At 41.2% G+C, this 11,438-nt stretch overlaps 2 protein-coding genes across 2 annotated transcripts; both read right to left on the bottom strand.

Annotated features, from left to right (window-relative positions):
* Positions 1-2,360: 2,360 nt before the first annotated feature.
* Positions 2,361-6,781, bottom strand: LOC131460312 (major intrinsically disordered Notch2-binding receptor 1-like). Its single transcript, XM_058630685.1, has 4 exons — positions 6,693-6,781; positions 3,841-5,836; positions 3,300-3,521; positions 2,361-2,555 (listed from the first exon to the last, which is right to left on the bottom strand). Exons 1-4 carry the CDS (start codon positions 6,716-6,718, stop codon positions 2,361-2,363), a joined length of 2,439 nt encoding a protein of 812 aa, XP_058486668.1. The 5' UTR covers positions 6,719-6,781.
* Positions 6,782-9,262: 2,481 nt separating this feature from the next.
* LOC131461041 (TATA box-binding protein-like 1) lies at positions 9,263-10,684 on the bottom strand. The gene has a single exon (XM_058632019.1). It carries the CDS (start codon positions 10,165-10,167, stop codon positions 9,370-9,372), a length of 798 nt encoding a protein of 265 aa, XP_058488002.1. The 5' UTR covers positions 10,168-10,684; the 3' UTR covers positions 9,263-9,369.
* Between the last annotated feature and the right edge of the window lie 754 nt (positions 10,685-11,438).

Here is an 11,438-nt window from a genome sequence, read left to right as displayed (position 1 = left end):
ATGTTACCATTTTCTCAAGTTTATTTAGACAGGCAGCATGAGTCAACACACATCCTCACAATATTAGAAAGCTTTGTGCACCAGTAACTTGGGTACTGTGTATATACCGGCACCTTTTATTTAATTCACGTGCTGTTTTTGTTTACCTGAAGAATGAGTTCACAGATTTTCAGTTGTCTGTTTAAAAGGTGCATGGATGTTGCAATAACAGGGTCCACATTTCAGTAATGAAAAAAAAAAAGTATCAAGAGGCTTTCATGCACTGAAGTTTCAGAGGAAGCACCTGCAGATTGTGCTGAGTACGGTGTTAGTCAGTCAGTGGCACCACTGGAAGGTTAATGGATCCACAAACAGCCTCATGGGGAAGACTTGGCAGATATACATCTACTTAGGAAGATGCAGTGAAGCAGAACACACTCTCTATACATCCTGTGCATGTTTTGTACAGAAAGCAAAGTTAAGTTTAAGGGTCTCACAAAACAATACAGGCTCAATCTGACATTCAGTGCACTTTGGTGTGAATGCCATACATTGAGAAAAGAAAAAGCTTATTATTTGTTGAGTCCAAACTTAATCATCCACACCGATCAATGTGGAGGAAGACGGCACGCGACATGAACACCGATACAAACTATAATGCAGTCCGACACAGCAGAAGCCCTGTAATAAACATTAGTTGAATTTAATTGGTCATTTTGAGGCAGTGGTTAGTGATATTTGACCTTGCGCTTTACATTACAGCTGTACCATAGAGATCAATATACCACAGTATCAGCAGAAACGGAGCCTCAGTGTTACATCCGTTATGTGCTGTGGCATATTACTGTGCTGGATTCTATCATGTTTTACAGATGTAAATACTGTAGTTCGTCTCTATGTAGGAATTTTATAGACTGGCACCAAACTGCAGTGTGAATAAATGTTTTTTTTTCTACGTTAAAAGGATGGTTTTTTTTTAGAAAATGGAATGTCTCAACCACTGGCAAAAACTGCTTTCACCACCTGTGAAAGGAGGTTAGATGAATCTGTTGGTGCTAAGTGAGTCTGCATGTACATGAAAAAAAAAAGCTCTGGCTAACAGAGTATATAGTGAAAACATAATGTGCATAGGTGCACTCCAAACATTCCATCAATTGAATTACAAGTGGAATCTCCTACTTAGAGAGGGTTTCCTGTAAAGGGCTCCCTCTGTCCTCCAGGGCTAAAACATCATCATCATCGTCAACAACAACAACAGCATTTTAATATTCCATTTCTTGAAACCTGACACTTGGTAAACATGCTGCTCCACAACACAAACACATTCTCAAGGGTGGATTAAACAGCTCATGTTTTTTTTCTCTGCTTGAAAAATGGGGGGGAAATCTATAAAAATATTGTTTCATTATTGATTAAAGCTTGAGTACTACTGTATGTGTTGTTACTTAGGGGAAGCACACGGTCATTCAAACAAAAAGAAAATGAAAATAAAAAGTCGACAGAATCCATTACTGTTTTATAAACTGGAGATGTAAAACTCTTATGTACTGATAAAACTATTATTTTACAGTGGAGGAATTTAAGCCCTGTAGTGGAACAGCAAAAAAGAGTCAGGCAGTGCTCATGGCTGAAGCTGATTCACAATGCTACAGTAACAGTGTTGCTTTGAAAAGAACAAAAAAAGAGCACATGAAATAAGGAAGGGCCACACGGTTGGTGTGTTGGAACAAGGGTCTTTCTGCACGGAGTTTGCATGTTCTCCCCGTGTGTGGGTGGGTTTTCTCCAGGTTCTCCGGTTTCCTCCCACAGTCCAAAAACATGAAATTTGGGGATTAGGTAAATTGGACGCTCTAAATTGACCATAGGTGTGAGAGTGACGACGAATGGTTGTTTGTCTATATGTGTCCCCAGGGTGTGACCCCTGCCTGTCGCCCTATGTCAGCTGAGATTGACACAACACCCCCCTGCGACCCTCATGTGAAGGATAAAGCAGTAGAAAATGGATGGATGGATGGATGAAATTGAGAGTTTTCATTGGCTCAGTATTAAGCTCTCAGAGTTATTATGGAATTATTTTAAATGATCTCTAAGGACTTCCTTTTTTTTAACAGTGACCTGAACATAAATTGTTAAATATTTGACTGTAAATAGTGTAAAAAAAAAACAGATTACTCTTACTTACTCTTTGCTATAACTACTGTTCTTGTTTTTCTAAAGTCATGGATAGTGATGCAGCATGCAGAGAAGTCACACTCTCGTTCATCTCGGTGAGAGTGATGTGCAAGTTCCAGGATACAGAGCATAGCTGCTGAACATAAATGTTAAATCAAATAAAATAAGATACGGAAAAAAACGAAGATGTGGATCATCTGTGATTGTCTTCACGAGCCAACGGTGCAAATAGGAATGACAATGATGAGAATGATAGCCACTGCAGTGGCAATAAGTGCAATTAGCTTGCAGGCCTTGGCCCGGCGCTGGTCAGCCTCTTTACGCCTGAGGAGAGCATCGTAGCCTGGAGTGTAGATGTCGTCCATCCAGAACTCCATGTTGTTGGGGTTCAGAGACTCCTGGCCCTGAGTTAGGAAATACAGTACATGGAAAACTTTTACACAGGCGCCCACTTTTAAAAATGACAAAATATCGCAACACAAATGGAAATATATTTGTGACGGGAGAAAATTTGAGCACAAAGTTTCTGTCTAATAGGTAAACCAGTCATTTCCAGGAGAGATCTATGTGAGATGACAGAATTACCTTCACTTTATGCACGTATCAGTGAAAACACATAAATGAGACCAAATGAATGTATTTAGGGCAGAAAACAAATCCCAGTTCGCACCACAGCTAACTTTAGCTGCAGTCTCTGTTTTTTTTTTATTGACACAATCATCAATTTCTTATAGCTGACAGGTGAATTGAGGGTTTATTTGGCAGAGGTGGAAAAGGAAGGCGCACCTCATGAGGCTCAGATACGTCAAGACTGAACAAATTTCACCCAGTCTCTGGGAGTTTCTTAGAAAGTGTGCACACATCCAAATTAAATAAACACCAAAAAACTTTATTACTAACCAGGTGACATTTAATTTTATGAGAGGACTATTTATCATAATGACTGATCCAACCCTTTCAAATAATGTAAACTCCTCCACACTGTAATCTTGGGTAGTAAGGTGTATTTTACAAGCCCCACTTTCCTGCAGCAAGCATGAATTATAAGCCAGTTCTTTCCTAAAAAAAACCTTACTATAAACACAGGGATGTAGTCTGTTTAGTCATGATTTAACAGAACTGTTGTCCTTTAAAAGTCAGCAACCTACCTGTATGTCCAGAGGGGAGATCCGTGCCTCTCTGTCATCCACAGTCCAGATGGGCCTTCCCCTCCCCTCAGCCAGTCTAGTGTCCATGATCTTCCCAGAGCTCAGTCCACCTGTCAGACTGCTGTCTTTGTGGCGGAACAGGGATGAGTTAAAAACTTGTTCCACCAGACTGGAGGACTTTTTTTGGGAGAGTAGGTTAGTTGTGCTGCTTGACTGATCTGCCTAGAGGGAAAATAGGCCAAATGCACAACTATTTTAAAATGTTGCAGTTATATGAGGCAACGTTTGCAGTATTAATTCCACCATCACTAAACATGCATCGTCATTTGAAAAGCTTTCTTTTCAGCCTAGACATACTGTAAATGATTAAACCCACATACCACAAAGCATCCTGAATAGATCATCAACAAAGTACAATCACATGTATCGACACATTAACCACAGACCTGGCTATAGGCCATGCAAACACAATTTTGTTTTTACAGCTTCAGCACGCACATGGTGCGCATATTATATTATATATTATGTAAAGTTAACCTACCTGTTCCGCTTTTCCATGAGAGCCTTTTGCATCTTTATTTTTAGAGAAGGACACTGTCCAGTCTCTTGCAGAGTTAGAAACATTCAGTTGTTTGGAATCAGAGACGCCTTTCTCTTCAGGCTGTGTTTTGGAGGCACGGCGAGATGATGCATCTTTCTTCCCTTCTTTTCCGCCTTTAAAATCAGCCTGACCTTTGCTGCTCTCTGTTTGCTCTCCGGGAGTGTTCCATCTGCTCCACTCCAGACTACTAGAGCTGGTCCCGGGAAACAGATGCCCAGACACTGACAGAGGTTGTGGCTCTGATGACTCAGATGGAGTTACAGGGTGGCTCATAAAGGAGGAAACGCCACTGAGAGGCTCCAGCCATCGCCCGCTGCTGCTTTGTTCAGCGGCACTCACAGGCTGCTGGATCTTTTCATCCAGTCTCTGCAGAGCAGATAGCACCTGGGAAATCTCAGCCTTTACATCATTTAGTGATTCCAGTTGTCTTTCTATCTGGCTCATACGGAGCAACAGCTTACAGACACTGGCCTTTAACCCATCGTCACTGCTTTCTAAAGAATGAAAAAGCCTTTGGAGTTGACCCAGACGGCCACGTCTGGCCTCTGGGGTGTCCTGGTTGATAGTCCCTGTTCCTTCACTGGGGTGCAGGACTCCTGTAGAACCACACATGCTTATGTCGTCTAAGAAACGAAAAATGGCGCTGATGTCATCCTCACCAAACTCAGGGTCATCCAATGAGGTCATGAAGGAGAGGCGATCAGCGTGGACCAGGCTACGGAGACGTCGGGGGTCTGGTGGGTCTGTCTGGGTTCCCTGAGCCTTTACATCTCCTCCACTTGGCAAACCACTATCTGCACTCTCACCTCCAGTGGACCCCAAAGCAGGCGTTGATCGTCTTGGAAGTTGTCCCCTTTGTGATTCCATCCCAACACTGCCAATGCCTATCCGGTCTTCTAGACTGTGACTCTTGTTGCTCCAGATCGATTTCTGTGCCTTTGGAGGCTGGAGGTGTCGAGGGGACCAATCTGGAACTGACCCAGGTCCAAAATAAGTTGAGTCTTGCAGGTCATCAAGACTTTCGTGTTTTGTCCGCTTCTCTGGTATCTGGTGCACTGCGGCTGGTGAAGGGTAAGGATTTGGGATCATTCCAAAGCTGTGATTGTCAAAGCTTGTCTGTAGCCTATTGGGACTTGGAGACTCACTGTTCACAGTTACCTGTGGAATCAGAGGTGGCTGGTTATGGAAGTCCTTCCTAAAGATGCTTCTCTTCTGGTCAACAGCTGATGCCTCTTCAGCTTCAAATACCTCCGCGTGTGTAGAATCTCCACTAGACTCACTGTCCGTCTCCAATGGCAGGTAGATGTTCTTCATGACCTCGTTGGGAATTTGACTACTTGAGTACAAGAGTGTTGTGTGAGGCAAGTCGAAAGACACAGCCCTTGCCCTGATTGGAGGGGAGGACACAAGGGAGATGGGATCAGGAGGAAGACTTCCTCGCTTGCGGGCTGAGTAATTAGATTTTGGAATCAGCAAGTGCTGATCAATAAGCCTACCTCCAGAATCTGAGTGGGCACGTGCTCTTTCTCGACCAGAAATGTTCAGCTGGTGGATTCCAGGAAGACTTGAGCTTGAGGAATGGTCGACTGGGAGGACTGTCTGAGCTCTCATTTGCTGATTGTCATCGGGAGCCCCACCCGTCATTTGGATTAGATTGAAGATTGTCACAATATCAGCAGCGACGCCTATGGGTGAGAGTCCCTGGCCTCTGGCAGAAACCCGGTCTCTGAAGAGAGTGGCTGGGAAACAGGGGTCCCGACTGGCAGCAGCAAACAGCAAACTCCTGAGCTCAACAAGATGCTCTAGGTCGAACCGGGTGCTGACCATACGACAAAGGTCCTGGAACGTCAGCCACTGGCGCATGTTAGCCAGTTCCTCCAGGATTCCCAGAAGAACCCCGGGGTATTCCTGCTGCAGGTTGGCCATGGCTGTGCACCTGACGGATGAAAAGGCAGTAAGCAAGACAAATCAAGTTTAGTGGTAGAGCACTTTTTAAAGACAAGTAAACTCAAAGTGCTTCATTGAACATAGAAGCAGCCTTTAATATAAGACATAAAACTAAAATAAAAATTCACAAAGATATGATGCCATATCAAAGTGCATGTAAATATTAAACATTAGCTCAGCTTCCTTTGTATCATTCATATACAACACTGATGATATAACAATGCATATACATAATATGATAATAAAACAGTAAGGTAGTATTGAGATATATTTTTATTTGTATACATTAATCATTTTTTTACGTTAGTTTTATGTTGTGTGTTTATATATTATAATCATTGCATGTTGATAATATTGATATCAAATTATGCATATATATTAAAATGAACTGTTGAACATTGTTATGGTAGTTTATTTTTGTGAATTAAACATTGTAATATTATATCAAAATCAGCATATCGGTTGGCAGTGTGACAGTTTCAGTGATAGCAGGAAAATACTCTTTGAAGGGGAAGCTTGCAAAGCGACCTTATTTTTGGCCCTAAAATAACTGATCATCTGACCTGATGATGACGCTGTCACACTACGCACATCTTTGCCTCACTGGACATTTTTAATCCACATATTTCTATTAACAGATCTAGGTCAAATTCTTGAAAATACTAATGTACCTTCACAAAGTTATTGGGGCACATTTGAAAAGGATCTGAATGCAAGAAATTGCATTTTAAAAGATTACAGTGATGTAGGCTGGGACAACATCACAAGGTTGCAAACATAATCCAGCATGCACACATTTTACACAAGGTGTATCTTTAGTGGAGGAGAGCTTTATTTTCACTTACCTGATTCTATTCAGAGATAATGACATCCATCACCACTGACAAATAATATCCAGTATTATTATTCCAAATAGATCCAGGTTGGCTCATTCTGACAGTCCTTTCATGGGCTTCTGTGTTTGTAGCAGTGACTACTCCACAGCCCACAGCCCAGGCAGGAGAGGAGAAAATTAGAAATCAGGTCATCTTCCCACAAGTCCCTGCAGTCCCTAAAGGGACCTTAGAATATATCCAAACGGTTTCCCCTCATCAAAGATCAGCGACAATGCTTGTAAAATCAACAATACACACACATTTCTAACACATACATCAGAGGTGACTCTTGGCAGGACCCTCCACTGTGAGTGAGTGAGGCAGAGCTAGGAGCATATTTTCTCAGGGTGCCATAGCAGTAATTGGTTATGTGTGCAAGGTGAGCATACGAATAAAGGTCAGATTAAAAATTGATGTCGACTAAGTGACACTCCTAAAACTCTAAACTGACAGAACACCATAAGGCAGAGGGTGAATTGCCTGCTAGATTGCTGCTTAGACACATGAGTGTCTGCCAGACTTCAGCCCTCCCAGACTTTTCACCATTATTCTGCATTATCATCCATAAAGGCTTGTACTTAAAACCCCATTAGTGCAAGAGAAGGGCAAGGCTTTCATCGCTGAGTAGTTGCACTCTGCTACAATCACAATGGACATCTCTAATTCATCTGACAACTCACCATGAAGCGCATCCATCATCCTATGTACTCAGCAATCATTGGAAATCAATGCCGTGAATGAGCCATGGTATGAAAAGCAATGAGGGTCTGGATAAGGGACCATAATATAGTAGCCTGCTTTCAGGCCTGTAGCTTGAGAGTTTATTATAAAAGTTGAACAGTGTATTCAAAAGAACAGAAAATCCAAGTTAATTATAATAGCATTTTTTACATGAATATGGGTAAACGCTGATCTGCTGACGCTGTTAAGACTCACTAACTTCAGTGATTCACCAACTCCTTTATTATCTTTTTGAAAGAGTTGATAGAAGAGACTGGGGATAGTAGTGTCTGGGCTTTCCAGCTGAGACTGCTGCCCCCAGTTTGGAAAACAGTGAATAACGTCATAGACTGTTATGTCTTGGCATCAACCAAAGGTTGACCTATCTGAAAAGGCCATTTTGGAGCCCATTCTGGGATTGTGCTTCACACAATGCAATCATTTATCAATTATACTGATAAATCTGTGATGTCATCTGTGATGTCAAATTCTATTTCAAAGGCAAATAAAGAAAAAAACAACCATCGATGTTTTATTACGAAGTTATGAATTAAGAACACCTCTAAACTTTAAACTACCAACCCATTAAAGCCTTTGAAGTGTGATTAATTGCTTCAAACTCTCATTGAGAACTTCAAACTGTCGCTCAGAACTTTGAACTGCCTCTGAGAACTTTGGAGGGAAGCATTACACTTCTCAGTGTACAGCCTGCCGGAAATTATAAGAACCAACCAACCAACAAATCTGGTTGGATTGAGCATCTGAACACCAGAAAGAGGAGGGGTTGAAATCATGGCAGACAATGTGGATACAGTCTGTGAGTGTATGGTTGCACTGTCACTGAAGAAGCTGTCTGCTGAGGAAGAGTTCCCTGATCTCAGTCAACACAACAACCACATGGCCAAGGTGTTAACACTAGACATGTACAAGAACCTGAGAGAGCGGGCCACACCTAAAGGTTTCACTATCGACAAGCACATGTACAGCTGTTTTTACCAAGCTGGTATATCTGACCAATATTAGATTTGAGGGTGAGTCATCAAATAATGTTTTTTAGTGGCAAAAACTGTTTAACTACAGATTTCTTACACATATCAAACATGCCCATATTGAATTACCATAAAAGGAATTTCGATATTAAAGAGACACCAAAAATGTTTTGGGAGGCCATCGTGACCTTGACCTGTGGACATGCCAAATCTAATTAGATTTATATGGGCTCATTAAATATTACATTTATTAGGAACCACATAATTTGGAAAATTATTTGTCCATAGATTTGGCCACTGAACAAAATCTATTCAGTTTATTTTCATTTTAAATGGAGTGAACCTTTGCTGCAAATGTGAAGAAATGTGGTTTGAAGAATGCTTTTGTTTGAACAGAATTTAAACAGGAAAAGCATATCCGATAATAAAGGGCCAATGACTCACAACCTAAATTATACCTATAGATCAACTATAAAAAGTAGTCCTGCGCTGTGGTGCCTGAAGAAAACCTGTAAGTGCCTCAAACCAGCTTAACCCTGCATCAGGGAGCATTTTTTTAATTTCATTTCTCTTCAACAAATGTGTGAGGGTACATGTACAGTACTGACCTAGTACATATCCTCCTGGTCGAATATTAGTACATCAAGTGAAAGTTGTTTCTACTTGTGTGTAGGAGTTAAGTTAAAAAAGTATTTAAAGTAACCTCAGTTTAAATACTGAATCTAAGATATAAGATGATCTGTAAATTTTATAGTGAATTGAAGTAATTAGATGAACCACTAATCAACTTTTTGGTGTTGCAGATTTCTGAATAATGCACTGACCAGGATATCACTCTTCTCATTTGTATTTTATTCAGTAACAATAAAACTCTCTTTGCATGTACAGCCCACATAGACAGTATGTTTGAAAATGTACACTTCATGTTGTCTTCTGTCTCACTCATTCGGCTGCATCACTCTCCAGCCCCAGCGGTCCAGCAACCATCTCGGCACACTGAAAATCTTTCCGCCTATCCTTACTAGAAAATGTTGGCCTGGTTGGTTTCCATTATACTGCATCAACAACCACCTTCTTTTCTCTGCTTGCTCTCCTTGTATTTCTGTGTCTGAAACTGTATGGATGTCATCAGTCCTCTTTCTTGTTTTAGTGTCAGGCTTCGTCATCATCTTCTTCTGTTCAACACTGTTCTTCTTATACTTCAACAGAAGAGGGTAACCTTGCTTAAACCCTGTGGTCACATCCCGCACATTTGGTCCCGCAACTATGATCTTACCAGTAAAGTAAACTTGGAGAGTTGCTTTGGGATTTGTGACTCTGTATGTGGCAGCTGCAGGAAAGAGCTCCGGTTCGTACGTCACAGAGAGTTTATTTTCTGTCACAAGGCGTTTGAGGCAGATGTGAAAAGGAAAACTGTAAACGGCAAGCACATTCACAACTCTGAAGTGTGAAAACTTCACTTTGTAGCCCAGTTTTTGGAGATAGCGTGCAATTCTGCGAGCGCCCATCTTTGCACCAGCCTCACTCTTTGCTCCAGCACAGGCGATACCTCCTGAGGGCGAAATGGTTGCTGTAATCATGGGCTTTCGAAGCTTCATCATGACTTTCCCTCTTTGTTGCTGAAAGATGACGTTGTGTCCCTTTGAAGCGATGAAGTGCATGTTGAGGGGACACTTGGTCTTGAAGGTTGCCACCACATTGGTGATAAGGATTTTAGGATTACAGCTGGAATCCATGGCTGGAAAAGTTCTGGTTTAACAACACAATCTCTTTGCTTCTTCTCCTTAGCTATTTCCAGTCACACAGCACCCTTTATACTCTGTGTTGGTTCTGGTTCATCAACACAATCTCTTTGCTTCTCCTCCTCTGCTACCTCCTCTGCTACTTACTTCCAGGCAAACGGCACATTTTATACTCTATGCTGGCTTTAGTGCTTTGAGCCTTTGATACGTCATAGCAACGCGACGTCAGAAAGCCAATCAGCGTTGAGATCTTCTCGTGTGATGTCACGCCCGGCGCCCGACCAACGGTCTGTAACTGTTCAGGAAGAAGGAACCGACGCTCGACTTTACCTTTCAATGAACACAAACTCGGTGAATGAGGCGTAAGAAAGTCGGCGCTAATGTAGAAAAAGCTGGTTAGCCGTAGCATTAGCCCCTGTTAGCTCGACGCATGAATAATATCATCGTATTGTTACGCTATTTTCCAACATTTAAGGTAAATCTTGATGCAAAGCTGGGCACAAACTATGACGCTGAACTCCCGGGTTTTCTTTTTGAAAGTGTGTTCTTCTCAGAGAACAGTGAATGCAGTAATATACAAAATATTTAAAGAAAACTTCTGCATTCTAGTTCATGATCCATGTCACGTACTTAAACCACAGTTATCAACAATTATAGATATCTGGTGTAATGTAATTCCTTTGGTTTGTTATTGTTTAATAAACTATATTCACATATGAAATTGCTTTTTAAATATGGTCAAATTCATATAGTCAAGCTCATTCCAAACAACTGTGTGTTTTGTTAACTGTTTTTTGGTTTAGTGACACAAAAACATACGTAGTGTTTACATTTATTTGATGTAAAGACACAGATGATGAAAGGAGCATGATGGCATTCATCTATTCATTCAAGGATTGTCTTTAAAGAGGAATCAGAATTTTTGATTTGTCATGGGTAGGTGGTGCGCATTATTTAGAAAACTATGAAATAACCATGCACTTGTGAATAAGAATAAAAACAAGTTGTTATTCGTAAAGTGATTGTTTTCATTACTGTTAAAAAAAAGTGACTAAAAAAGTAGACTCGTACACTGAACACTCATCTGTAAACACTGCCGCAGCAGTGTCACACATGTGACACGTCCAGTGGGAACTGGGCTAGGGTCTTTTAGGCACAGTTCAGACCTGGTATTATTAATCTGATCTAAAGTGGACCACTGGTATATAGAATGTATGTGGCCACATTCTATATGTAATATTAATGGTAAAAGGTTTGTGGTTCTG

The sequence above is a fragment of the Solea solea genome, chromosome 6, assembly GCF_958295425.1.
Source record: "Solea solea chromosome 6, fSolSol10.1, whole genome shotgun sequence".
NCBI lineage: Eukaryota > Metazoa > Chordata > Actinopteri > Pleuronectiformes > Soleidae > Solea > Solea solea.
Note: the sequence above shows the minus strand (reverse complement) of the source record. Positions and strands in the feature narration are given on the sequence as shown.